Raw genomic sequence first — 27,930 nt, 5'->3', positions numbered from 1 at the left:
GTTTTCTAGAGGCTGCTACTCTCCCCTTTACTACCCTGAAAATTCAGCCTGCCGAAGACAGGGGGTTGCCCCAGTGGAATTCCCCAGCCCTGCCTGGCAGAGCCCACTCCTTCCGCCCCCAGATGAAGCAGGGAGAGGAAGCTGAGTCAAAGAAGGCTGTCAGGGAGGGAAAAAGAGGACAGAACCTGGAGTGTGGGGAGGGGTTTGGGGAGGAGATCTGACCTGGGAGGGGGTATTGCAAAAGGCCAAGGATGGGCCAGGGGGATCATTAGATTCAGAAAGAAGTCTCAGGGAGTCTTCCATCACTTTCCCTTGACTGACCACTGGAGGCTTTCAGACCAAGGGATGGGGGATCCCTCCAGCTTCATCCCCCTCCCTCCCTTTCATACAGTTCCCACAAGCTCTGCAGTTTGCAAAACCCTACCCCTCCCCTGAGGGCCTGTGGTTTCCTGTGGGTCTGGGGTCTTGCCTGACTTGGCAGTGGAGACTGCGGGCAGGGGAGACAGGAGGAGGTGGTGTAAGCCCTTTCTCATGCTGGGGCTGCCACACACACACACACACACACACACACACACACCCTGTCCCCTGAGTCAGCACCTGCCTGTCAAGGAGGGGTGGGGTCACAGGAGCGCCTCCTTAAAGCCCCCACAACAGCAGCTGCAGTCAGACACTGCTGCCCTCACCATGAGCCTCTGGCAGCCCCTGGTCCTGGCGCTCCTGGTGCTGGGCTGCTGCTGTGCTGCCCCCAGACAGCGCCGGTCCACCCTTGTGCTCTTCCCTGGAGACCTGAAAACCAATCTCACTGACAGGCAGCTGGCAGAGGTGGGCAAACACCTAGTCTAGAGTTGGGGAGGGCTGTCCGGGAGGGTGCTGAGTCTCCCAGAGAGGACACAGGGCCTCAGAGGAGATGCTTTAGGGGTGTGTTGGTGGTGATGGGCATATCTGAAGAAGAGAGGTGTCCAGGGTTAGGCAATTGGGGGGTCTTGTGGAGGCTTTGAGCAGTGATGGCCAGAAATCGGCAATGGGGCTTTCCTAAGTGGGAAATGGGAAATGGTTTGGGGTGGGGGAGGCATTGGAGGGTTCGGGGGTAAGTGTGGGCTGGGAGTGAGCAGGAGCAAACCTTATGCAGCTGTGGGGTAGAAATGGGCTAGAGGCATCCAGGGGTGAGAAGGAGCTGAGGATGTCTAAGGGAGGGGAGATTCCTGGGTGGTCAGAAAGCACTGGTGTCTGGAAAGCATTTAATGTTTTATTAAATGCTAGTCCCTGCTAGGCATGATGGCTCACACTTGTAATCCCAGCACTTTGGGAGGCTGAGGCGGTAGGATGGCTTGAGCTCAGGAGTTTGATCCCAGCCTAGGCAACATAGTAAGATCCTGTCTCTACAAAAAAAAAAAAAAATAAAGAAATAGGTACAGTGGTGTGCACCTGTAGTTCCAGCTATGCAGAAGGCTGAGATGGGAGGATCTCTTGAGCCCAGGAAGTCGAGGCTGCAGTGAGCTCATACCATCTCTCCAAAAAAAAAAAAAAAAAACAAAACAACAAAAAAAAACTCCCTCCATGAGTGTCTGGAGGGAGTCCTGGCTCCAGCTGGACAGAGAAAGGTGTTAGAGATCTGGCATGTGTGTGCCCCTTCATCCACAGGACTACCTGTACCGCTATGGTTACACTCGGGTGGCAGAGATGCATGGAGACTCGAAATCTCTGGGGCCTGCGCTGCTGCTTCTCCAGAAGCAACTGTCCCTGCCCCAGACCGGTGAGCTGGACAGCGCCACGCTGAAGGCCATGCGAACCCCACGGTGCGGGGTCCCAGACCTGGGCAGATTCCAAACCTTTGAGGGCGACCTCAAGTGGCACCATCACAACATCACCTATTGGTGAGCCGCGGCCGCGGGGACGGGGGGCGGGGAGGGCAGGTTTGGCTCTCCGGCCAGCGGTGAACACGTCCTGTCTTTTACGGGTCCCTGGGTTTCACTATTTAATGTGTGACCCCGGGGGAGTGTCTCCACCTCTGAGCCTCAGTTTTTCCTTCAGGGAAATGGCTCTTGCAATCCAAGTCCTCCTGCCAGGGCCATTGTGAAGGTCTAAGTAGATAAAAAACAGTCTGGAAGCAATTTATAGATGAGAGCGTGGACGGCAGGGAACATTGCGTATGTTGAAGTCTCTGCCATATGGGGCGTCCCTGCTGCCCCGCTCCAGCCTTTCACTTCTGATCTGCTTCCTCTGGCTTTTACTCTACAGGATCCAAAACTACTCGGAAGACTTGCCGCGGGCGGTGATTGAAGACGCCTTTGCCCGCGCCTTTGCGCTGTGGAGCGCGGTGACGCCGCTCACCTTCACTCGCGTGTACAGCCGGGACGCAGACATTGTCATCCAGTTTGGTGTCGCGGGTGAGAACGCGAGGAGGGAAAATCCAGGAGACCTGGGCGGGGTCAGGGAAGGGAGGACCACGGAGAGCGTGGAGGCAGCAGTGGCCCCGGCTTCCTCTTGCCTGCCCGCGCTGGCCTGGCTTATATGGCCCCTCCTGCCAGACAGTGCACGGGCCGGGGCGCCGGCCTGGGAGAGCTTCGCGCAGGCGGGATTTCAGCCTGCAGTTATTTCGGAGCCCTTGCCTTGGGCAGAGCACAATCTGCGCAACACTACTCGGCTAACCCTCTTCCTCTCCACCTGTTTCTTCAGAGCACGGAGACGGGTATCCCTTCGATGGGAAGGACGGGCTCCTGGCACACGCCTTTCCTCCTGGGCCCGGCATTCAGGGAGACGCCCATTTCGACGATGACGAGTTGTGGTCGCTGGGCAAGGGCGTCGGTGAGATTCTGAGTCATCCTGGCCCCGATTCCCTTGTCCTCTCCCACCCATCACCTGCCGCCCTGACTCCGGTCTCCCCTCCTCCCGCAGTGGTTCCAACTAAGTTTGGAAACGCAGATGGCGCGGCCTGCCACTTCCCCTTCACCTTCGAGGGCCGCTCCTACTCTGCCTGCACCACCGACGGTCGCTCCGACGGCGTGCCCTGGTGCAGTACCACGGCCAACTACGACACTGACCGCCGGTTTGGCTTCTGTCCCAGCGAGAGTGAGTGTGGGGGCGCGCCGAGGGCTGGGGGCGCCCACCACCCTCGATAGTCCTGGGTTCTAATCCCAGCTCTGCCGCTAGTGCTGTGTGGCCTACAATTCACCCTCCCGCACTCTGGGCCCAATTTTCTCATCTGAGAAATGAGGACAGGAGGGATGAACTGCAGACCGTCCATGGGTCAAAGAACAGGACACACTTGGGGGTTAAAATGTGCTGTCTCCACCTTCTCCCCCTTTCCCACCTCCCCCTCGCCCCAGGACTCTACACCCAGGACGGCAATGCTGACGGGAAACCCTGCCAGTTTCCATTCATCTTCCAAGGCCAATCCTACTCCGCCTGCACCACGGACGGTCGCTCCGACGGCTACCGCTGGTGCGCCACCACCGCCAACTACGACCAGGACAAGCTCTACGGCTTCTGCCCGACCCGAGGTACCTCCGCCCTGTCTACCAGGTTCAGCCCCGCCCTCTCATCACGCATTGGCCCCCGAAACGCGGCTCTTCCCCTCATCAGTTTGTCTTTCCACTCTCACTGGTCTTCAGGACGGCCGTTACTCCGCCCACCTACACCACAGCCCCCCCCACCCCATCCCTGACTTCCAACGGCCCCGCCCCAGCCACGGAGGTTCGGCCTTATCTGCTCAGCTGGCCGCCTCTTCCACGTACTGGTGTCCCTGGCACCGCCCACGGGTCTAGCCTCTTCTCAGGAGTGCTTTACAGCGCCCCCTAGGCCACCAAGATTGTCTAGCTCCCTGTCGGGTCGGCCCCTGGCTCCTTATTGGACTCATCCACCTGGCTCATCCAAGGCCTTGGGTCTCTCCAGCCGACTCGACCGTGATCGGGGGCAACTCGGCGGGGGAGCTGTGCGTTTTCCCCTTCACCTTCCTGGGTAAGGAGTACTCGACCTGTACCAGCGAGGGCCGCAGAGATGGGTACCTCTGGTGCGCTACCACCTCGAACTTTGACAGAGACAAGAAGTGGGGCTTCTGCCCGGACCAAGGTAGGCGGGGTCCCGAGGCTCCGGGGCTGGGGTTCCCGGCAGTGGTGGTGGTGAGGTGGCCAGGGCTGGGGGCTTGGCTCGGCGCTCACGTCTCAGGCTCCCTCTCCTTCCAGGATACAGTCTGTTCCTCGTGGCGGCTCACGAATTCGGCCACGCGCTGGGCTTAGATCATTCCTCAGTGCCGGAGGCGCTCATGTACCCTATGTACCGATTCACTGAGGAGCCCCCCTTGCATAAGGACGACGTGAATGGCATCCAGTATCTCTATGGTGAGGCCTTGGGGCAGGGATGGGAGGAGGAGGGGAAAGGGCGTGGCTGTGCCACAGTACCAAAGAATTGGGGGTTGGGAGAGGTGGGACCTCAACGTCTGTGTGGAAATAGAGCCTGGGCTCAGTCGCTGCCATGTCAGTGCTTAGAGATGGTGATAAAGAGACTTCAGAGAGAGAGATAGGCGTGACTTCAAAAGCCAGTCTACGCTGGGCATGGTGGCTCACGCCTCTAATCCCAGCGCTTTGGGAGACCCAGGCGGGAGGATTGCTTGAGCCCAGGAATTCCAGACCAGCCTCAGCAACATAGCCAGACTCCTATCTCTACAAAAAAATTAGCCGAGCGTGAAGGCACATGTCTGTAGTCCTAGCTACTCTGGAGGCTGAGGTGGGAGGATCCCTTGAGCCCAAGAGTTGGAGGCTGTAGTGAACTATGATTGCACCACTGCACTCCATCCTGGGCCATAGAGGATGCCGCTAGAAAAAAAAAAAAAAAAAAGTCCTGTGGTTTGGGAAGGCAGGCTAAGTGAGGAAGAGCCTGTGTGCCAGAGGGGCCTCACTGAGAGGCTTAGGGGAGCAGATGTTCTAGGCGTACAGAGGTATGCATGAATAGGGAGTATCTCATTCCGTGTCTCTTTTTAGGTTCTCGCCCTGAACCTGAGCCACGGCCTCCAACCACCACCACACCGCAGCCCACGGCTCCCCCGACGGTCTGCCCCACTGGACCCCCCACTGTCCGCCCCTCAGACCGCCCCACAGCCGGCCCCACAGGTCCCCCCACTGCTGGCCCTTCTACGACCACTACTGTGCCTTTGAATCCGGTGGACGATGCCTGCAACGTGAACATCTTCGACGCCATCACGGAGATCGGGAACCAGCTGTATCTGTTCAAGGATGGGTGAGGAGGCAGGGATGTGTGGATGCGGGAGGGGGCTTGGCGGAGGGACTGCCCGTCCCTTCCTGCCCACTGGCCCTGGGTCCAAGGCTCAGAGCCCGTCCTTTCTCTCTTCGCGTTCTCAGGAGGTACTGGCGATTCTCTGAGCGCAGGGGGAGCCGGCTGCAGGGCCCCTTCCTTATCGCCGACACGTGGCCCGCGTTGCCCCGCAAGCTGGACTCGGCCTTTGAGGAGCCGCTCTCCAAGAAGCTTTTCTTCTTCTCTGGTTAGTTACCTTCTACGCCTCCCTGTCAATCCCCATCAGTCAAGACACAGGAAATGTCTTGTGCATTTTAGAAAAAAACGCCCCCTGGCGGACTCAGTTTAGCAAACGTAGGGACGGCTGAGTTTCTGCCCTTTCCTCTCCACGCCCTCGCGCCGCTCTACCCAGCGCCTCTGCCCCTGGGGTGCAGGGACTGCGGGCACGCGGGCTAGAAAGGCCTCGCCGGGATCTCCCTCCTAGCGTTCTAGAAGAGTACGGGCTCTCTCTGCGCCTCCAGACCGATGTGACCCTCCTCCCCTGCAGGGCGCCAGGTGTGGGTGTACACAGGCGCGTCGGTGCTGGGCCCGAGGCGTCTAGACAAGCTGGGCCTGGGCGCCGACGTGGCCCAGGTGACCGGGGCCCTCCGGCGTGGCGCGGGGAAGATGCTGCTATTCAGCGGGCGGCGCTTCTGGAGGTGAGCGACGCCGAGGCCGCCCGCAGGGGGAGCCCGGGCGCCGTCCGTCCGCGCGCTCGGCGGCTCAGCACCTGTCTCCTCCGCGCCTGCCCGCAGGTTCGACGTGAAGGCGCAGATGGTGGATCCCCGGAGCGCCAGCGAGGTAGACCGGATGTTCCCCGGGGTGCCTTTGGACACGCACGACGTCTTCCAGTACCAAGGTGAGGGCTGAGGAGGGTCCCTTCGTGAGACACCACGCTAGGTTCTTCTTAGTGATTGGTCAAATTCTGAGCGAGGAAGATAAAGCCCTTGGAAATGGAAGCAAATGCCCCAGCACAGACAAGATCCCAGTAGAGGCAGACAGAGGCCTTCTCCAGGTCATTTAGGAAGTCAGGGATGCAACCAAGACCAGGACCCAGATTTCCTGCCTCCCCGGCTGGAAGTTGTTTCTCCTTCAGTACAGGACACAGGTGCTTTGCATGGAAACTTATTTATTAGACAACAGTGCCGACAATGTGCCAGGCACTGTGCTACAGTGAGAGATGCGACAATTCACAGCTCTGTGACTTTGGGCAAGTCACTACTTCTCTACTCTTTGAGCCTCAGTTTCCCCATCTGTAATATGGGGAAGATAGCTGGAATTACACTTGACTTTCCTTTCTCACCAGTCATCCAAACAGTTGACAAGGCGAACAAGATTTTCTGTCACCAAAATCTTTTTCGAGTCTGTCATTTTTTTTGCCATCTTCTTTATAAACACCCCAGCCCAAACCATACTGGCTGTCCAGTACCTTTAACATATTCCATGAGATTAGGGAGGGGCTAGGAGTGGAGGTCAATGGTCTTGGGAGTGACCCCAGATGAATTCCAAGGTCAAAGAAACTAACAGGATCTGACCTTCCACGCCTCTGTTCTCATCTCTTCCCACTCCTCCTGTTATTTACTCTGCTCCACCCGCACTGGCTGCTCTTTGAGCAGATCAAGGTCATTCCTAGCTTAGAGGCTTTGTGCCAGTTGTTCCTTCTATCTGGAAGGCTTTCCCTCCAGATTGTCACCGGGCCGTCCCCCTGTCTTCTTTCAGGTTTTGGTGCTAAGGCCACTGCTTCAGTGAGGCCTTCTCTGATGCTTATTATCTATTTACTTGTTTTTATTTTCTCCATAGCTTTCTATATTTTCTTTTTTTGAGACGGAGTTTCACTCTGTCGCCTAGGCTGGAGTGTAGTGGCGCGATCTCTGCTCACTGCAAACTCTGCCTCCCTGGTTCAAGCAATTCTCCTGGTCTTGAACTCCTGACCTCATGATCCACCCCCCTCGGCTTCTCAAAGTGCTGGGATTACAGGCGTGAGCCACAGCACCTGGCTGCTTTCTATATTTTCAAAACCAATCTCATTTATTTACGTGTTTGCTTGTTAATTGTCTCTTGCCTCACTAGAGTGTAAGCACCAAGATATATGAGATCATGCCTGCATTTTTTTCTGCTTACCCCCAGTGTCTTGAACAGAGCGCACAGTAGGTGCTCAACAAATACTTGTTGATGAGTGAACAGATTTGTTCAATGAATGAGTGTTGAATGAATTGTTCTGAGCATTAAGATAGTTGGTCTATTCATTCGTTAGTTCATTCACAAAATGTGTATGGTGTACCTACTGTGTGCTAGGCTCTGTGGCAGTGCTATGGGCACTGAAGTCTGTGCCCTTCAGCATCTCACAGACAGGTGGGAGGGATGGAGGTGATATGTGAAAACCTTAGAAAGTTCTAGAAATGGCAGAAGAGATGGTTGTCAAGATCTTGTTCCTATTTCGGTATATGTGGGATAATTAGAATCACTCCTCTCATGCCTGCCTGTCTCCCGCAGAGAAAGCCTATTTCTGCCAGGACCGCTTCTACTGGCGCGTGAGTTCCCAGAGTGAGGTGAACCAGGTGGACCAAGTGGGCTACGTGACCTATGACATCCTGCAGTGCCCTGAGGACTAGGGCTCCTGTCCTGCTTTGGCATGTAAATCCCCACTGGGACCAACCCTGGGGAGGGATCCAGTTTGCCGGATACAAACTGGTATTGTGTTCTGGAGGACAGGGAGGAGTGGAGGTGGGCTGGGCCCTCTCTTCTCACCTTCTTTTTTTGTTGGAGTGTTTCTAATAAACTTGGATTCTCTAACCTTTAGAAGCAGACTTTATTTTTATATATATATATATACACACACACACACACACATATATGCACGTATGTATGCATGTATGTATTTAACTGATAGAGTGCAAAAAAAAAAAGAAAGAAAAATGAATCACTGATAGAGTACTTTCTATGTGCCAGAAAGTGTTCTAGGCTGGGCGTGGTGGCTCATGCCTGTAATCCCAGCACTTTGGGAGGCTGAGGCGGGCTGATCACAAGGTCAGGAGATTGAGACCATCCTGGCTAACACAGTGAAACCCCGTCTCTACTAAAAATACAAAAATACATTAGCCGGGCGTGGTGATGGGCACCTGTAGTCCCAGCTACTCGGGAGGCTGAGGCAGGAGAATGGCATGAACCTGGGAGGTGGAGATTGCAGTGAGCCAAGATCGCGCCACCGTACTCTAGCCTGGGCAACAGAGTGAGACTCCATCTCAAAAAAAAAAAAAAAAGAAAGTGTGTTTTAGGCACTTTGTAAATGTTTACATATTCAATCATTCCTATTAGGAAAGTATGATGTGATTATTTCTATTTTACAGTCAAGGAAATGATCAACCTGTTTATTCATTCATCAAACACTTATTGAGCCCCTGCATGGAGCCAGGTCCTGTACTGGGCACTGGGTGTAGAGAAATGAGTTAGACTTTAGAATGCATAAGATTGCCCTTGGAACTTGCTTAAAATGCAACTCCAGGCTTCACCTACAGAGAGTCTAACCTATTTACAAGGGTAATTCTATGGGTGGTGGGGGTGGGATCACACTTGGGGAGTGTACAGTGCATGATCTTTTATTCTACAATAATGGGGTGTGTGTGTGTGTGTGTTGTGGTTGAGGTCCAGGAACGTTTCTCATCAAGATGACATCTGAACTGGAACTGAATCAGGAAGGACCAATGAGCTTCTTCCTGTGCAAGGGACAATCTTCTTAGAGGGTAATTTATCAAGAACCACTAAACCTAAAAATGTAATTACTTTCTGACCCTCACATATGTGCACAAGACAACACATAGAAGGATGTTGATTGCAGCACTGTTTGTTAGTGAAACACTGGCAATAACCTAGATGCCCAGGAGTAAGGCAGTGGATAAATAAAATATGGATCATATACCTGATGTTAGTAGCTACCCCTTGTACGGCACTATGTGCCAGGCACTGTTCTATGTGCATTATGTACGATAAAATAACCAGATGAGATAGGTACTACTATTACTTTGTAGGTACTATTATTACTCCCATCACTAATCCCTTGTTTTACAGATGAGACCCAGAGAATTATACAACTCACCCAAAGTCTCATAGCTAGTGAGTGGTAACAGTGGGATTTGAATGTGGGTTCTTGGTACAAGTGCTGGGAGAAGAGAAAAAACAGTGGGTGTCTGGAGAACTTCGAATGGCTCAGAACTCCAGCATGGGGTAGTAGTGGGTGGATAAGAGGGAACGGAGAGGATTCCGGAATAGTTAAGATAGGAGTGCTAGTTTGGGCTAGATGAGAGAAGTCCTGAATGCCAGGCTGAATATGAATTTGACCTTACGGGTTAGCAAAGGGACTTGACTGAAAGATTGGGGCGCATTAGTGGAGGTGATGGGTTTGATCAGAGCCCACCTGGGAATTTAAGTAGAAGTCCAGAGAACTGCGCTCCTGAGCTTCCTCTTTCATCTGTTTCTTGCTCGAATGACCCACTGCCACTGGTGTACAAACATTCCCCGCCATGGCTTGTTTGCAATCTCTCTTAACCCCTGCCCCCACTAGACACTAGTCTATTTCTCTACTCTCCCCATCCCCATTCACAGTAAAGCTTCCCCACAGCATGGTCTCTACTTAGTGTCTCCATCTCCTCAATTCCCATTTTCTCCTCAGTCATTTCCAGCCTGGCTCCCACCCCACTACACCACCAAAGCCACCCTCTTCAAAGCCATTTATGACCTTCTCGTAGCCAGATGTGACAGGAGCTCCTCTCTGCTCATCCCACACCAACTCTCCCCACGTTGACATAGGGGATCCTGCCCTTCCTCCTGAAACTCTCTGCCTCTGGAACCTTACTTCTGGGTCTCCTCCTACCTCACTGGGTGGATTTTCCTCTTCTGGTGACAGAAGCACCCTTGTGCTCAATCGTAGGAATTCTCTGCTCTGTGTATACTTGTTCCCTGTGATGTCTGGTAGCCCACAGCCTTAAATAGCATCTCTCTGCTAAAGACTGTGAAATTTATGTTTCCTGCCTTAACCTCTTCTCCCCCACCCCGAGCTCTGGACTCATATGTTCAACTGCTTACTCTACATGGCTCCTTAGCTGCCAAACAGACCTCTCAACCTAATGGGTCCAAACTGACTCCTGAGTTTCACCTTCTAAACGTGCTCCTCTGTTGTTACCACCTTAATAAGAGACAACATCATCCACCTTCAATCAAGCTGAACACCTAATCAGTCCTAAAATCCAGGAATCAGTTATTTAAACTTCTTTTCTAGTACTGGATTTCTCAGCCTCTACACTATTGACATTTTGGGCTGGATACTTTGTTGTGAGGGATTGTCTTACACCATACATCTACACTGTACCTTCTAGCATGTTTGGTGTCTTCCTCTAGGAGGTGGCAGGATCCATGGCCAGATGCCAGGCCCATTCAGGGTCAGCCCCCTCTGCTAAGGAAGGCCCCAGTGTGGGGATGGGGTGCAGCAGGGTAATGTTGAACTGTGACTCATGGCCAGGCAGCCCTGGTACAAACCTAGAGAGCTCAAAAGACCTGTAGCCCCTAGATGCTGGTACTAACCCCCGCTCTAGTTGTGATAACCAAAAATGTCTCTGAATATTGCCAAATGTTCCTTGGCGATCAACATTGCTCCCAGTTGAGAATCATTGCTTTAATATAATAAATATACAAAGGTATCTATCATAAGTGTACATTTGAAGACATTTTCACAAATGGAACACAAGTGTGTAACCAGGACTAGGTCAAGAAACAAGAGGCTGGGCATGGTGGCTCATGCCTGTAATCCCAGCGCTTTGGGAGGCCAAGGTGGGTGGATTGTCTGAGATCAGGAGTTAGAAATCAGCCTGGCCAACATGGTGAAGCTCTCTCTCTACTAAAAATACAAAAATTAGCCGGGTGTGGTGGTGGGCACCTTGTAATCCCAGCTACTTGGGAGGCTGAGGTAGGAGAATTGCTTGAACCTGGGAGGTGGAGGCTGCAGTGAGCCAAGATCATGACACTGTACTCCAGCCTGGGCGACAGAGTGAGACTGTCTCAAGGAAAAAAAAAAAAAAAAGAAAGAAAGAAACAAAACATTATCAGCACCCTAGAAGCCTGCTTGCAATCACTACCCCTTCTCCCCAAGGGGTACCACTATCATTACTTTTTTTTTTCTCTCACCCAAGCTGGAGTGCAGTGGTGCAAACTCAGCTCACTGCAACCTCCGTGTCCCAGGTTCAAGCAATTCTCTGCCTCAGTCTCCCAAATAGCTGCGATTACAGGCACCAACCACCACACCTGGTTAATTTTTGTATTTTTAGTACAGACTGGGTTTCACCATCTTGGCTAGGCTGGTCTTGTACTCCTGACCTTGTGATCCACCCACCTCAGCCTCCCAAAGTGCTGGGATTACAGGTGTGAGTCACCGTGCCCAGCACCACTGTCATTACTTCTAACAGCTTAGATAGACTTTGACTATTTTTTACTTTATTTAAATGATGTTATAAGGTAGGTATTCTTTTGTGTCTGGACTCTTTTTTCTCAAGGTTCTATTTGTGAGATTCATCCATATTGTTCTGAGAACCGTAGATGGTATTCCATTGTGTGAAGGTACTACAACTTATTTCTCTATTTTACTGTTGACAAGCATTTGGTAGATCCCAGTTTAGGGCTATTATGAACAATGCCCCTATGAACACTCATGGTAAATGTCTTTTGGTGAACACGGGCAGTCATTTCTTCTGGGTATACATCTAGGAGAAAAACTGCTGGGTTGAAGGATGTGTGTATGTTCAGCTTTAGTAGATGTTACCAAACAGTTTCCCAAAGTAGTTTTTGCCTAACTACACTCCCACCAGCAGTGTGTGAACTGCCAGGATTTCTCCTTGATTTCACTCTTATGGTCACATGTCACATCCGAACCATCAGTGGGTCCTGACGGTTTCACTTTCAAAACCTAACTGGAATCAGACAACTGCCACCACTCTAGTCTGGCTGTCATCACCCCCGAGCTTGGGGTCTGCAGGAGCCTCCTAATTAGATTTCCAGCTTCTAGTCTTGCCATTCGTTAGTCGAACCTTCACCCAGCAGCCAGAATGATCCTGTTAAATTATAAATCAGATCACATCATTTCCCTGCTCAAAAAATCCAGGCTCCTTCCCAAAGCCTTCAGAAGACCACATGATCTGCCCTTCTCTCTTCCCTCATCTCCAGTCACTCACTTCTCCACTCATTCTCTTCCAGACAGAATGACCTTGCTGTTTCTTGGACATTAAGGCTCCTTGTCACCCCAAGCCTCTGCACTTGCTATTTCTTCTTCCAGAGAACTCTTCCCCCTAGATCTTTGCATAGCTGGCTCTTCTCATCAGTGAGGTCGCAGCTCAAATACCACATCTTCTAGGAGGCCTTCTCAGACCACCCCTAAAGCAGTCCACTCTCTTACCCATTATCCCACGGCCCTAGTTTTAAACATACACCCAATCTCAAATGATCGCATCTGTGCGTTTGCTCACATATAATCTTTTTCTTCTTATTAGAATTTAAGCCACTTGAGGACAAGAAGCCAATGGATCTCATTCACCGACGTATCCCTCGCACCATTGCCCGAAACATAGGAGCGCTATCGACATGTGCCGAATGAATGAATGAATGAATGAATGAACCCCAGGTGTTTAGGAGACCCTAGCAGAGGTGCCCCCGTTGTAGGGACGACTCTCACCTGCAGATGGCCTCCTCAGGCCCTTCGGGTGGCACTGGGGAGCCCAGGGCCTCCCAGCGAAGTGGACAGATTCAGGAACCCTCAGCACAGCGGGCACTAGGACCCTGCGCAGCGTCGCGTCTAGCAGGGGGCGGGTGGGGGGATCCGCTCTTTCTCCCTCCTAGAGCCCGGCTGCAGCCACTTGTGCGATACCGGCCCTCGCTGCGGCCGCCTGGCCCCTTTCAGCGCCATGAGCCGCAGGTTCACGGTCACCTCGCTGCCCCCCGCAGGGCCCGCCAGAAGCCCTGACCCGGAGTCCCGCCGGCATTCGGTCGCAGACCCCCGCCACCTCCCGGGGGAAGACGTCAAAGGTAGAGGCCGCAGGGGGCGGGGCCTGCCAGGGCCGGGCGGGACGAGGAGGAGGGGCCGGGGCGGACCGTCTGTTGAAGGAGGCTGGGCCAAGGCCGGGGACGGGGAGGGGTCCCAGCCCTAGGCCTGAGGGGGTAACGGAGCCGGGACTAGGAAACCTAGGGGCCGGGGTCGCGGAACGGAAAGTGGAAAGGGGGAGGGGTCAGACGCGAGGTGGGCGTGGCCACAATGGAAAGGGGTGGGGCCAGGGAAGGGGTTGGGACCGAGGCGAAGGGGGCGGGACTGGTGATGGAAGGGCCGGGGTCAAGGTGGAGAGTAGGCCGGAGGGCACTAAAGTGGCGGGGACATCTCGAGTAGTGAGCGGGACCAGAGTGGGGAGGTGGAAGTAGGGAAAGAGGGGGCTGTGTGTTGAAGGGGGTGGTCAGAAGCCCCTAAAGGGGAGGCGGCGGGACTAGGTTGGTTTGGGGTCAGGAAAGGGCGGGACCAGTGGGGAATGAGTTGGGCCAGGAGGATGAGAGTGGAGCCAGGGAGGGGGTGGGGTCGAGGGCGGGAGGAAAACTGAGTCAGGGTTACGGAGGCAGGTGCCAGGTCAGCGGGTCCTCGGTGCCTGGCGGATCCTCCAATCCTCTACCTCCCTGGAGGTTTAGCGGACAGCGACTGGAGATCCCGGGAAGGAGACGGGAGGCAGGGAAGTTAGTGTGGATCCTGGGCAGCTAGATTCAGGGAGGATGCCGTAGGGTCGCTGATCCTGACCCTCGGGGACCCACTTAGCTCCTCGTCTGCTCGAGCTCCGGAAGGGTTGGGAGGGGCCAGCTCAGGCGGGGTTGGGGGCGTCTTCCTCGCGGGCTCTGTGCAGGAGTCTTGTAATGGAAGTTACACGCAGAACACACAATATAGGGGAGGGGAAAGATCCTTCTGGCTTTCGGTGGAGAAGTAGCATCCTGGGTGCATGCACAGTCTCCCCGCAGGGGGCACTCATCAGGGGTCCTCTCCCTGGCCCTGAGGCCCTCGGGTCTGGAAGGACTTGTAGTGGCCCCAGCGAGGGGAGGAGGAGGAGGAGGAGGAGGAGAAGGAGGAGCCTCCTCAGACCGCCAGGGGTCGCTGCCGAGCCGCAGGTGAGCTCGCCCCGAAGCAAACCCAAGCGCCGAAATCCAGAGTAGCCCTTAGAGGGTTATCTGGCGGACCTCCTCATTGTACCGATGACCAAATCGAGGCCTCGAATTCCAAATGGCTCCAGTGAATCGAACGCCTCCTGGTTGTGGCCACTTGGATTTCTTGGGCTCCTTCCACTCTTCATCTTTCTCATTATCTGTCTCTTTTCTCATTTTCATGAATGACCTTACCGACTTCCCAGATTTGACAGTCAGAAATTCTGGAGCCGTTCTCAACCCTTCCTTTTCTCTTTCCAGCAAATCCGGCTGGTCCTCACATCTTGGCTATTCACCTCTGAAACTTATCCTGAATCTGGCAGCATCGGTCCCCCCTCTGTCATTATCACCCTGCTCCAAGCCTCACATGGTCACGACCACATCCTCTCCACTGGCCTCCCTGCCTCCAGTCCTGCCCTAGCCTTCCTCCACAGAAGGCCCCCCCCATCACTTGCGAAATAAAGGCCAAAGCCTTAAGTCTGTCACTCTCTTTCCTCATTTGCTTCTGGTGTTCTTGTCCATATTCATTCTCCCACCTCCATCAGCCAGGAAAACTCCTACTCATTCTGTAAGTTATAGCTCATTTAACTTTTTCCAAAAATCGTTTTCAGTTTCCTCTCCGGCCCATCCACTGCACCCTTAGTGCACACGTTCTGGTGGATGGCAGTCATTTTCTTTACTTATAAGTATCCTCCATTGGAACATCTCAAGGACAGGGATCATCTCCTTTTTCTTTGTGTTCTGAGTTCCAGATCCAGAGCCTGGCACTTAGTAGGTGTATAATGCTCATCAGATGAGAGGAGGGTGGCTGTGGGATCCTGCTTCTCTACCCCTGCCTTCTCTTCTCTCACTCCCCATCCCCTGGCTTAGGAATAAGACGGCCCTCTCTCATGTCCCAAGGTGATTGCTGTTTTCCCATTCACACTCAGACTTCTGTATGGTCGAAGTGAAATACAGCCCCCAGGCTTTGGGTGTGCAAGTGTGTGTGAGCCTGGAATGCTGTGTGCTGTGGTAGAGGCTGTGTGTGTGTGTGTCTTGTGGGAGGAGCATCCCCCATTAGTTTTGGTGGTCAGTGACTCACTCAGTGCTTCTGTGTGTCACTGCTTTGCCAGCGTGTTGAAGGGTGTGCTGATGTGTGCATTTCTGTGTCTATCTGAGGGGTGGGTACCTGTGTGCAGGAGTGTATTAGAAGTTCCATCTGGACAATGATTTGGGTGACTTTTCACCTTTTAAACCCGAAACAGCCTCAAGCACCTCCCCTCTGGTAGATCACCGCATGGGGAATAGACAAGGGCTGCTTAGGGGAACCCAGCATCTGGCGGTATCTTTCCCACAGCCGTTCTTGTGTCAGCCCTCTAGCCCCTGATAGATTCTCTTTCCACATCTTGCCCTCACCCAAAGGGAGGGATAGCAGCATGTCTAAGATTGGGAAAGGTTGGGGAAGATGGTGTGGGTGTGGGAGTATTATCTTTTACTCTGGGCCAAATGAGCGGGGTTTGCCACTTGGGGTGCTTTCTGCTGCCAGAGGATGAGCTACAGGTGAGAACATGACTTATAAGGAGTTAAAGAAGCAAGGCAAGGGTGAGCCTCAAATCCTCCACTAACCCTGGATTGCGGGCCACACACCTCACTTACTTCACCTGTGTCATGGGAGATTGATGGTAACTTAGATGAACAGAAGTAGACTTGGTGACAGTTATTACAACTCTGAGATGCTCCCGTGTTCCTTTACCTGATCCCCCACTGTGCCTCAGTTTCTCAGGGAGGAGTCAGGGCCCTGAAAAGAGCCCTGGACCTGGTAAGACTAACATGAGTTGGGATGTGTCCCCATGGAGGGAGAGGGAGCTAACTTATGCTGGGAGGATAGAGCAAGACCACAATGTAGCCCATCTATGTTCTAGCTCAGGCTCTGTGATGTGACCTTGGGGACATTGCTTCCCCTCTCTGGGCCTCAATATACCCATCTGTCATATAAAGGAGTTGAACAGGAAGCTATGTAAGGGTCCTTCTAACCATAAAAATGCTAAGATTTTGTGATGATTTGGAAGGATGAAGCTGTCTGCCTCCTTTAGACCCAAACCTCATGTTTCAGTCTCTCCATCTGTAAATTGGGAAGAATAATGCTGTTATTGGTATATATGTTGGATATGGAGATTTCCAGCCTGTCTAAGGAGATCTCCAGTCATCCCATCCCCAAGCCAGAACTCAGAACCTCACTGCCCGGTACCTCAGCCCAAGGTGAGCCCTAGGAATCTCCATGGCAACACACTGGTTATGAACGGGGCTGCAGTTGCCATGGTGACAGGCTGCTCTCTCTTTCTCTCTCATCCCCCTCCTCTCCCCTCCCCTTTTCTCAATGAACCAGAGCGATCTTTAGGCCTCAGTTCTCCAGGTGGGGTGGCGATGGCGGGGGGAGTGCAGCGAGAAAGGGGTCCGGATTGGGAAAGAGGGAAGATGGGCTGAGTCTGCAGAGGAATAAAGGGCTGTTGGGGTGCCGTTGCTATGGTGATGGGGCTGCAGCCTGTTAATTAAACCCCCGGTTGCCACGGAGACGGTGGTGGTTGACGTGCTCCGCAGTGAGCCCTGTGTGTGTGGGGTGTGCTTTGCGCTGGACTCATCAATTCACTGCTAAGGTTTTGGGTCCGAGGATGGGGCATGCGGGTGGGGGAGAAGAAGAGTGAAGGAGGGCATTCAGGGCCCTGGGCCCACGAGGCTACAGCTAGTGGTGGGTGGGTTAGGTTGTGGGGGTAAAGCAGTGGAGATGCAGAAGCAGAGGGATTGAGCCATAAGGAGGAATGCTATGCCTGCCTCCTGTGAAAAGAGGGCCCAGTCCAGTGGCTCTAGCTTCCTCCAAACAGCCCCTCGTCCTGGTTCAGTTGATGCAGTCCTGGGCAGGAGGTCAGGGGGCTGGGTTCTAGTCCCTAGTCTGTTACAAGTTCACCCCATGAAGAAAATGTGAACCTTTCCATTTTCAGACTCCAATTTCACAATAAGTGGAGAGTGGAAAAATAATTTATAATATCTCTTCCAGTTCCCAAATCCTGACACTCAGGAGGCAGCTTCTCTGAGCTTTTTTCTCTCTGAGACATATGGTGGGAGGGGGTATGAGTTTGAGAGACTCAGAGTTTAGAAATAGGACCCTCCCTAGCTCTGGATCTTGTGCTGCTTTAATGAGAGGGTTTCCCTGGCCCCAGATCTCCCCAGGGTTCTTGGTCGGGAGGGGATGCTGTGCTGGCAGCCAGGTTCCTGGGGCTCTGAGCTGCGGGTCACCTTTTACTGGCCAGTGCCAGGCTGGCAGTGTAGTAGGTGCCTGCCATGTGTTTTCTCTAAACCTCACCACAGAGAGTTGGCTGGAGGCCAGAATAGGGCACAATCTTCCTGAAAGGTGAGGGGTGTCAATGGAGGGGCTGGGGTCTCCCCTTGGAACTGTCTGCTCACTTGGTCTGGGCTCCTCAGGAAGGGATATGTGACTTTGGTCTGAGATTAATAGAGCACTAAGAGTTTTCAGCGTAGGAAGAAGTGCCATGGATTATGCAACCTAACTCATTTTTACGGACGGGATACCGAGGCCCACAGAGAGGAACCTGATTTTGCCCAGAGATACAGAGAGAATTTAGGGGCAGAGCATATGATAGAACCACTATCTCCTGAATCTCAGATGGCTCTTGAGATGGGAACTCTAGTGAAGGTGGGCAGATGGGTTCCCCAGGGGAAGAGGAATCACTCCTGCCTTCACCTGTACTCCCTAAAATTTAGGTTTCCCCATGCATGGACTTAGTTTCTGAGTGGCCAAAGCTGGACCACAAATGAAGGAAAATAACCCCAGGGGAACATGCCAGACCTGGGATTACTGAAAAATCCCAGCATCTCCTTCATTCTATAGCACTTCTCTGACAAACGTGCTACATGTGTTTTACTGTTATGCATCTCTGCAGAGTAGTAGACCACAGTGCTGCTGCTGCTGCTGCTGGTGCTGTGTGTGTGTGTGTGTGTGTGTGTGTGTGTGTGTGTAGAGTGGAGTGGCATGCTTAAAAATTTTTGAACTCTGGCTTCTTTTAACCTCTGTCACCAATTCAAACTCATCTCACTCTTTTGGTGGTTTTCTCTCTGGGAGAGCCAAGAATATCAGTGCCCACAACTTGTCTGAATAGCTACCTTTCCACCCTGAAGGGTCCTTTGGGCATCTGAAAAACGAAGTGGCAGCGAAGCTTAGTTGGTAGGTCCCTCAGAGGCACTTTTGAGTCAGCTGCTGAAAACTCCACGGTTGACCCAATCTGAAGCCACTGACAAATTGTGTTAATACAAGTAAAGCTGAGCCCTGGATCCTGTCCATGGTCCTGAAAAAAGTGCTGCCCTATACCCCAGTCTCCAGGGATATGAATGGCTCTTTAGGATTTTTGCAGGTTTTCTGGAGGCTTCCCCTTCAGTTGCAAGCCAAGAGTCCATTCTAGCCCTGCACCCCTGAAGCCTGAGCACAAGAAAAGGAAGAAAGCACATCTCAGACCTAGTGCCTGTTTTGTTTTTGTTTTTGTTTTTTCAGGAGCTAATATCCAGAGGCTGCTGAGGGGCGTGGATATGACTGCATCCTTGTCTCTTCTATGGAGGCAAGGCCACTTTTATAAGTTCTATCAATGAAGAGAGTCCTAAACTGGAGTAAAGCAATCTGGATGCTAGACCAAATTCTGCCATCCACTGGCATTATGTCCACAGGCAGTCATTTTCCCTCTATGGGCCTTAGTTTTTTCATCTGTGAAAGGAAAGCTGTGTGTAAGATACAATGACTGATCCTTTCCCAACCCTAGAACTCTTCTGGAACTTAGAGGGCCAGCGAGAGAGAGCTAGTGCGAGTGTGAAGATTGTTTACCCTGATCTGCTCCCATCCTCAGATGTTTAGATCTTCTAGAGACTCAAAGCTTTCAAACCTCTGATGCCACTTCCTGAGATGTCTGCACCACTGGATCAAACCTGGACTCTAGGGGCGCTGAGGGGTCCCAAGATGATCAAGCTTCTGGGGGATTGGCCTTAGGGGAGCCAGGAGGAGGACAGAGAGCATGTCGGCTCTGGAAGCCTCCGAAAGCAATCCTGGATTAGGGGATTAGACACTTCTGCCCCAGGAGAAAATCTGGTGTCAAACCGACAGGCGGCCTCATTCCGCCCTCCCCCACTCTGTCCCTGGCCAGCCTTGGGACCAGCCTGTCCTCTCTAGAGGCTGCACCGTCCCTGGTGGAAAGTCGGTCCTCCCTGGAGCCTCACTGCCGCCTCTTCTCCTCCTCACCAGGTCTCATCTCTAGATCAGTCGGCAGTCAGAAGGTCCCTGACTGTGGGCTCCAGGGACTTGTCTTGGGGGTGGGATGATGGGACTCTTGTCAGTCTAAGCACATCGAGAGAGTTCCTTGTAACTCCTCAGGCGCTACCCCACCCATTTTAAGACAGGTTGGATCAGTCAGTTCAGTGACCTGAAGGCCCCTGGGGGTAGCACATTGCTTTAGTTACGGGCCCTAGGCTCTACATGCCTCCAGCTCCAATCTCTTGAGCAGTGGTATGAAAGAGGGTCTGGTTCTCCTCCCCCACTTCAGGGTTGGCCTCTCCAGTCTTGCAGAGAGGCTTCTCAAGGGCCCCATGTTCCATGGCGCACCTCCACGGCCACTTCAGTGCCCTTTATCTTCCCCCGGGGGTTACCCCAGACCCCCAGTCAGGCAGCCGCTGCGGGGCCGCCTCCCGGCGGCCGCGACCTAGTTCCCTGCCGTTATTTTTAGGGCGCGGGATGGCACCTGCCCACGTGCCGGGCCCCGCCCGGAGAGTGGGTGGGGGGGAGCTGCGTCTGCTCAAGGGAGGCAAGGCCCTGTCCCCCGAAGCACCCCCTTCATCCCACCCACGCAATCCCCCAGTTTTCGTGCAAGGGGGCCACTAGTCGCGCTCTGCCCGCCCCTCATCTTCTCTTCTCCCTCCCTCCCGCTCTCCCCCCAAAACCCCGCCAGTGGCTCACGCCTCCTGCATACGGGATGAGGTGAGCAGCGCCGCTGCTGAGAGGGGGCGCGCGCGGGTGTGAGCGTGTGTCCGTGTGCGAGTGTGTGTGCGCCGGGCGGGCGGGCACTGCAGCTTCTTCCTCCGTGGAGCGGAGAGCGAGAGAGAGCTAGAGCGAACGAGAGAGCGGCGAAGGCGGGTAGAGGGGCGCGGGCGAGGCGGCGCAGCCATCCCCAGACCAGGGGCCGCGCCGCCACCATGCTAAACAACCTGACGGACTGCGAGGACGGCGACGGGGGAGCCAACCCGGGTAAGCTGTGGTCCGGGGGCGGCGGGGGAGGGGGCAGCGAGGAGAGGAGGCAGCTCTGGGGTTAGAGGCGGAACGGGGGCCACCTCCTTCAGAGAGGAGGCTGGGACTGACCCGGGCGGTGGGCGCCGGCCGCAGCCTGGAGCTGAGCTCCATTGGAATGCTCCGGGCGCTGTCCAAGGTGCTGGAATGCGCCGCGCCCGGTGGCAGAGCTGCGGGCCGGGGGATTGTCGCTGCCCACGGCTTCGGGCCGACTTGGGTTAGCTAAACCGAGGAGGCGGTGGGAAGGGGATAGAAGACCTAGAATGGGCTGATGTGGAGCTCGACGGCGGGAGGAGGGCTCCTTTCCCCGACAGGGGACCCCGGCGTCCTGGCGCAGAGCAGGCACCCGTGGTGCTGGGGGGCGCAGTCTGCTGCAGTCCCTCGTTCTAAGACTTCCATCTGGAAGATGGGGGAAGAGGTGGCTGTGTGTGTGTGTGTGTGTCTGTGTGTGTGTGGGGGCGGGGGGGTTGGGGCCATATGACAGCCCCCGTCCGGGCTGCGGTGTCTCCTTAAGGGAACCCTTGGTGCAATCTGGGACCCCTCCCCCAAGGCTTCCCAAGGTCCGACCTCAGACTGAAGCATACCTCCATAGATTTTCAGCTCTACTTTGCAGAATCTCTCTCTCTCTCTCTCGTTTTCCCGTGGGTTCCTATTCAGGACGGGAAGCAAGATCACCCTCCTTTCTTCCCTCTTTCCCCCTCCTCTCAGTTCCCTGGGGCGGTCCAGGGCGGGGCGGGGGGAATCTTTTTAGTTAGCTCTGCCAGCTTTCCCAGTGAGGCCTCAGAAATAGGGTCCCAGAGGCTGAATCCTCAGCGCCGCGGCGCGGACACTGCGGACGCGCTGCGGTGGGTGCGGAGACTCGCAAGGAACCGAGGGGCTTGGGACAAGTCCTTTGGCTGCTCCCGCTCTCCCCCGCCCTCCTCCGCGGCTTCCTTGCTCCGAGGTCTTGGGGCGAGCCACCCCCTCAGGCTTCCAGGCCCCCCGCCGCCCCCCAGCGGTCTCAGCCATCCATCACGGCTGTCAGCCACCCCCACCCCCAACTCTCCAGCGGCGCTGCGTCCCCTGCGCACTAGCGCGCCTCCCGCGCCTGCTGTCTGCGCTCAGCGCCTTCAAACGTTCCCCTGGGCACTGCTTGACCCTATGAGCTTAGACTCCCGCAGATCCCTCTGGGGGATGGCGCCTAGGGCTGAAAGAGCAGGGTCTTCTAGAGATTGGCAACCTTGACTCTGAGGTCCTCCGGATCCTGGATCTCAGGGCCAAGTGGCCGATTGGAAAGGCTGGGGACACCAGGGTCCCTGATCCTTTATCTGACCCCCCTCCCCCGCCCCCGCTTCCTGCAACTCCTCATTCCTCCTGGGGGCTGAGTGGTATACAGGTGCCAGAACTCCTAGCTGGCCAGCTCATCCACCTCCCCAATGACCCTGGGATCACCTCATCCAGCATCCGCCCCCTCCCCCGCGGGCTTCTGGCCGGGGGTTGGGCGGGGGAGTTTGGCAAAGTTGAGTCTGCAGCAGCGCCAGGCATCCCGACACGGATCTGTCCATCCGGGATCCCCTTCAGAAGCCTCCACTCTGAGAGGGGGGCTTAGATGAGAGAGCATCTGTCTGTTCCCTCAGAAATCGGGTATGGTCCCATTCCCCAGCACCCGCTTTCTCTGCCAAGGTTTCACCAGGCCTTGGGGTTTCCATGGGGGCTCAGGAGGCCTGGAAAAGAGGCATCAGTGTGTGTGAGGCAGGAGTTGAACTAGGAACTCGCTTCAGTTCTATCCCCTCTCCGTTAGTTTCTAGACACTGAGTGCAGCGGACCCATCTGGAGACCTTCTTTCTCTACGTAGGGTCCAGGAGCTGGAACTCAAGAGGCCAGAACCTGGGTCATGTGCTCTGGGTCCCAGAGAGAGAAGTCCCCCCTTCCCCAAGCGGTGCCGGGAGATGGTGGTAGGAGGTGCTAAAGACCTTCTGGGCTTGAGAGAGGACCATCAGGCCAAGAGCCCCTGACATGTCTGATTCTAGATTCTTGGGGATGTACGGGAAGGAACTGGTTGCTGACCTCGGGCCGGTGGGGATGGCCCGAGCAAGAGCGCACTTCTGGACTGAAGAAGAGCCCAGGGATGTGTCCCTGTCTTCTTTCCCCTTGAGGTCTGACGCCCCCTCTCCTTCTTGGAGCTGGCCTAGGGATTCCCCCAGGCCCAGCCCCAGGCCCCGGGGAGGCTTCTTAGCTTGCGCCTCTCGCCTGTTTCCTCCCCGGGAGCTCTGGCCGCCGCAGCTTAATTGAAAGCCGATTCGGGTTGAGAGCTCCCAGGGGGCGGGGGTGGGGAGGGTTCAGCCTCAGTCTGGCCCTGCCTCTCGCTCGCGCGCGGCTCGGCGCTCCCGCATCACCCTTACTCTTGGCTCTGGGGAATCAGGGCGAGTTTCCCCTTAGCTGTTCTGGTTCTTTGAGAACTCGGAAGCTTATTCCCCATCCCCCTCAACCAGTGCGCCTGGCGTTCAGGGAGGGGACGAAATCGGCCCTGGCTGACAAGTCCCGGGAGCCTGGCGTCCCGCCCAGGCAGTTAGTGGAAAGGCGGGACCCAGGACGAGCCTACCTAGCCGCCCTCTCCCCTGCCCTCATCTCCTGGCCCGGATCCGGCCTGGAGTCTGGCTCCGCGCTGCGCGCCGCGTTACATAAGCGGCTGCGGGCGCGCGGCCGGCTAGGCTCGGCGCTGCGCTCTTGGCCTGCGCGGTCGCCATGGAGACCGGCGCGGGGCCACCTAGTTGCAGGGTCTCGGACCAGGACCCCCCCATTCCCGTCCCCTGAGCGCCACCCGCCCCTGCGAAGGAGGAGGAGCTTGGGAGAGGGTGTGAAAGGCAGAGGGGAGGGTTTCTCCTGTCTGGTTGTCCTGGCCCTAAGAGGGGATGTTGCGGGGAAAGGGACCCAGCTCCATAGGAGACAGGACCCCAAAATCTTGCGGTTGGAGGTGCGGTGTGGGATGGGGAGCCCCGGCTGGGTGGGCACCAAATATGTTAATAATAATCGCAATTGTAATAATAGCAATAGCCACACTCGTGACAGGCACACTTAACATGCATTATTTAATTTAATCCCAGCAACAGCCCTATGAGTTAAGCTTGGTTAGTATCCTTTGCAAAGGAGGAAACTGAGGCGTAGAGAGTTTGTGACTTACTGAAAGTGACGACATACCCAGTGAAGCTGGGACTGGAATGTCAGTTTCCATAACTTCAGCCCCCTTTCTTAACCATTAGGAAACTTCCTCTCACCTCAGGTCCCCTCAGTCTCTCTAGTCCACACCATGGTGTGCTGAGAACAGGAGGCATACTGTCAGCATTTTAAAAGGAGGGGGAATCTACCTCTTTCTTGTACTCCTGTTCTCTGGCCCCAGAGAGCTCTTCTGAGACCCTGGGGTCCAGAAGGGAACCCCGGAGAATTTAGCTCCAAAGACTTTTTCCTGAGCACCTATTATGTGCTGGGAGGTGCGTCTGTTATTCCCAGGAACTCACATATGTGAGAAGAAAGAGGTGACGATTGCACCCTATTTGACAACCGGGAGTTTCTGCCTTGATGGATGAGGTGGAGGTGGTGGCAGAAGACTGGGTGGTGGGTTTCTTTGGAGCAGGCAAGGCATCACTCCTCCCGGCCCAATTTTTAGTTAGGAAGAGATTGGTTTTATAACAGAGACATGCCATGCTCTGGCTGGGTGACTGAGGAAGGTTTCCTGGAGGTAGACAGGAGGATGGGGAAGATGCAGATGGATGGAGATGGGGAGAAAGGGATGTCAGCTGTTGAGGAGACAGGAGAACCTAGGGCCTCAATTTCACTTGGAGTTTGATCAGCAGGGAGTTTCTCCAGTGTCCAGAGAGATGTCAACCACTGGAATTCAGCCCTGGAATTGAGGAAGGGTCATGGCTGAAGCCAAGGAAATGTACCTGTGGGGCCTCTTATATCTTTCTGAAGGGACCTTCCCCCGTGGTGCCCAAGATACTTTCTCCTGGAGTGAGCTCATCTAGGTCCATGGCTTCACACGCACGCTATACGTGTTTACATAGCTTACCCCCATCTCTTTCTCCTGACCAACCTCTTTGCTGTATGTTTCCTGATTCATATATCCAGGTGGCTTCTGGATGTATCCATTTGAGTGCCCTATAGTGCCTCACCCTCAGCTAAATTCAGCATCTTCCCCACCTCCAAACTCCTCCTTTTCTAGTCTTCTCATTTATCAAATAGCACCATCATCCAACCATTCACCCATGCTAGAAACCCCAGACATTATCCTAGATTCTTTCTCCCCCGGCCAAACATCTGGCATGGAAATATGCCAATAATTCTGTCTGTTGCTCTACATTGCTGGTAGGTCAGGGACATCATCAGCCCTTACCTGGGTTACTGAAAGTCTCTAACTACCGTACTCTGTTTTCTTCACCCAAAAGCCTGAGTGATGGCTCTAAAACACGGGTTTATTTGTGTTTTTTTTTTTTTTTTTTTGCCTGAAACTCTTCAATGACTCCCCATTGCCCTCTGGATGAGGTCTACATTCTTCAACGTGACCTGCTAATCATTTAAGGGCCCAGCCCACACTTCCCTTCGCAGGCTCACCTTTTCACTTTTCACTGCCCCTTCCACAGACTTCAGCCAGATCATACTTCATTCCTCTAACCCACTCTGTTCGCTGTCACCTCTGGGCCATCGAACATGCTGTTCTGCTATTCTATCTGCCTGGAACACCCTCCCTGCCTCCCTCCCAGGCTAGCTCTTACTCATTCTTCAGCTCTCAGTGGACACGTCACTTCCTCTGGGAAGCCTCCCATGACCTCCCAGGCTGGGCTGGATGCCTCTCCTGTGTCCCACAGTCCCTTGATCTTCTATCCTAGAATTGACCATGCCAGATTGGAAATTCCTGGCTGCTAGTTTGTCTCCCTGCACTTGGGTTGGTCTCCTGAGAGCAAGGATGGTGTCTTCTCTGTCTTACCCTGCTTCCCTTATGCCTGTATTGGCACATGGTAGACACTTGGTAAACATATTGTGAATGAAGATGAATAAAGAGCACAGCATATGCCAGAGGGGATCTCTAGCATGATAAGGGGATCTTCTTCGAGAAGTAGCACATCCTTGGGGCCTCGGTCTGTAGTGCTCCCAGAAGGCAGACCATCTCCACTGGGAAAGAACATGCCTCCACCCCTAACACTGGTATGAGCCCAGCTATAGTTAAGAAGGGAACTCTGGAGAGTCTTGGGGTGTCCTGGAATAGGACCCCCAAGAGCAAGGAAGCACTCACACATCTGTTAATACGCAGTGCATGCCAGCTAGTGCATTAGGCTCTGTGCACATGCTGTCAACTACAATTCTGCAAGGAAGGTGGTATTAGCGCCATTTTCCCAATGCACAAACTGAGATCAGAGGGCTACTGTGGCTACACCACTGTATGCCCAGGTGGTTGGACAACAACTGATTGGTGCCAGATCTCTGACCCCTCTGCCTTCTCAGGTGATGGCAACCCCAAGGAAAGCAGTCCCTTCATCAACAGCACTGACACAGAGAAGGGAAAGGAGTATGATGGCAAGAACATGGCCTTGTTTGAGGTGGGCTGCTAGGGCTGTTGGGCCCCCACCTGCAACTCATCATCCTGATTCATCAGCTGCTTCCTCCCTCCCTCCCTAGGGAATAGTACCCTCCTCTCCACCCCTCCTTTGAGTCCACCTTCTTCCTTGAGCCTCCCCATCCCTCCTCCCTCCTGGGATTTACTCCCTCTGCTCCCTGCCCTCCTCTCCTCATCCTACCATTCTTACCCCTGGTCTCCTCACCTGTTTCTCCTTTCCCATCTCATCCCAACCTCAATGGTTTAGTGCTACTTGTCCCCATCTCTTCTTCTGCCTCTCACCACCCAGCTCACTCCACCTGCTCCCCCAGACTCCTAGCACTGACACCCTCCCTCCGTAGGAGGAGATGGACACCAGTCCTATGGTGTCCTCCTTGCTCAGTGGCCTGGCCAACTACACCAACCTGCCCCAGGGAAGTAGGGAGCACGAAGAGGCAGAAAACAATGAGGGTGGAAGAAGGAAGCCGGTGCAGGTGAGGGCCTTGGGGGATGAGAAATGGAAGAAAAGGGATGGATGGGAGGTGGGGAAGGTTGGGGGAGAAAAATGGATTTGAATGGAGGGAGGTAAAGGGCACACGAATCAGAAAGGAGAGGGATGAAGGGATGGTGATAGAGAGAAGAGGAAGGTGGGGGTGGAAAAACATGGAGGAGGAGCACGCCTGGGGTGTTGGTAATGATGAGGACTGCAGAGACTGATGCTGGCCTCCCTGGCAGGCCCCACGCATGGGCACCTTCATGGGCGTGTACCTGCCGTGCCTGCAGAACATCTTTGGCGTCATCCTCTTCCTGCGGCTCACCTGGGTGGTGGGCATTGCAGGCATCATGGAGTCCTTCTGCATGGTGTTCATCTGCTGCTCCTGTGTGAGTGACACCCCTCCCCTCACCACCCCCTGACAGCTGGGGCTTGGCAGAGACCTGGGGGTGGGAGGTGGGAGGATGGAAGCATGAGACCTGAGCTTTTTATAGGAACCACTGCTTATGATCTTTGAGAGTAAATTAGGCCTGACTGGTCCTTCCTGCATCTCACAGGCTTGTCCCTGATGGCTGTTAACCAGGTTTCACCTGGATCTCTCTGTGTGTGTAATTACACAAGTGATGCAGCTCATTGATGAAAATGATAAGGGTAGAGAAGAAAATAAAATTCACCTATACTCTTACAATAGTTAACATTTTGGTAGGTCCAGACTCACAAAAATGAGATGACATGTCACAAACAGCATTGTAACCGAATTCTTCCCATTCTCTCTAAAAAATCAAATATTCGCCAAATACCTACCTCTTGATACATTTGCATATCCTCGTACATAACCTTGAGACAGCTCTGCATGTGAGGTACTCAGTGTCGGAGCTGTTACTCCTATTCTATAGATGGAGAAACTGAGGCTTGGAGAAGTGAAGTGAGTTGTCTCAGGTCAGTCAGCTGGTCTGAGACCGGGCTGGGATTTCCAGAGCTCTCTGATGCTGTGGCTTGCTTGGGCTCCTTCCGTTCGCATGGTGAATAAGAGGTTTTCTTGAGAAGAAGGACTTGGCAGGAGTA

At 54.1% G+C, this 27,930-nt stretch overlaps 2 protein-coding genes and 1 long non-coding RNA gene across 4 annotated transcripts in view; 2 read left to right on the top strand and 1 right to left on the bottom strand.

Moving 5' to 3' along the window:
• Positions 1-565: 565 nt before the first annotated feature.
• On the top strand, positions 566-8,085 carry MMP9 (matrix metallopeptidase 9). The gene is made up of 13 exons (XM_025398193.1): positions 566-822; positions 1,642-1,874; positions 2,239-2,387; positions 2,677-2,805; positions 2,896-3,069; positions 3,327-3,500; positions 3,892-4,068; positions 4,182-4,337; positions 4,977-5,232; positions 5,355-5,494; positions 5,795-5,945; positions 6,042-6,145; positions 7,780-8,085. The coding sequence occupies exons 1-13, from the start codon at positions 685-687 to the stop codon at positions 7,896-7,898; spliced, it is 2,100 nt and encodes a 699-aa protein (XP_025253978.1). The 5' UTR covers positions 566-684; the 3' UTR covers positions 7,899-8,085.
• Positions 5,198-13,533, bottom strand: LOC112632531. The gene is made up of 4 exons (XR_003121404.1): positions 12,998-13,533; positions 12,501-12,502; positions 11,213-11,329; positions 5,198-6,454 (listed from the first exon to the last, which is right to left on the bottom strand). It is a non-coding gene; the product is annotated as an uncharacterized LOC112632531 (long non-coding RNA).
• The window catches only part of SLC12A5 (solute carrier family 12 member 5), a 38,971-nt gene continuing 24,197 nt past the window's right edge, over positions 13,157-27,930 (top strand). Inside the window, exons 1-4 of one of the 2 annotated variants that reach the window (XM_025398190.1) lie at positions 13,157-13,347; positions 26,282-26,376; positions 26,735-26,866; positions 27,108-27,254. In XM_025398190.1, the coding sequence (XP_025253975.1) occupies positions 13,227-13,347; positions 26,282-26,376; positions 26,735-26,866; positions 27,108-27,254 (495 nt within the window). In that variant the 5' untranslated portion in view covers positions 13,157-13,226. Of the gene's footprint in view, positions 13,348-20,558; positions 20,768-26,281; positions 26,377-26,734; positions 26,867-27,107; positions 27,255-27,930 lie in introns of those variants that run through there. The other variant, XM_025398192.1, reaches the window with a different exon arrangement.

Source organism: Theropithecus gelada, chromosome 10 (assembly GCF_003255815.1).
Source record: "Theropithecus gelada isolate Dixy chromosome 10, Tgel_1.0, whole genome shotgun sequence".
NCBI classification, from domain to species: Eukaryota; Metazoa; Chordata; class Mammalia; order Primates; family Cercopithecidae; genus Theropithecus; species Theropithecus gelada.
The sequence above is the reverse complement of the archived record's forward strand: the minus strand, read 5'-3'. Positions and strand labels throughout refer to the sequence as shown.

Coding starts and splice junctions, on each gene's coding strand:
- MMP9 (XM_025398193.1), top strand. CDS start 685: ATGAGCCTCTGGCAGCCCCTGGTCCTGGCGCTCCTGGTGCTGGGCTGC. Junction 3,070..3,326: donor TGGCTTCTGTCCCAGCGAGA/GTGAGTGTGGGG, acceptor CCCTCGCCCCAG/GACTCTACACCCAGGACGGC. Junction 4,069..4,181: donor GGGCTTCTGCCCGGACCAAG/GTAGGCGGGGTC, acceptor CTCTCCTTCCAG/GATACAGTCTGTTCCTCGTG.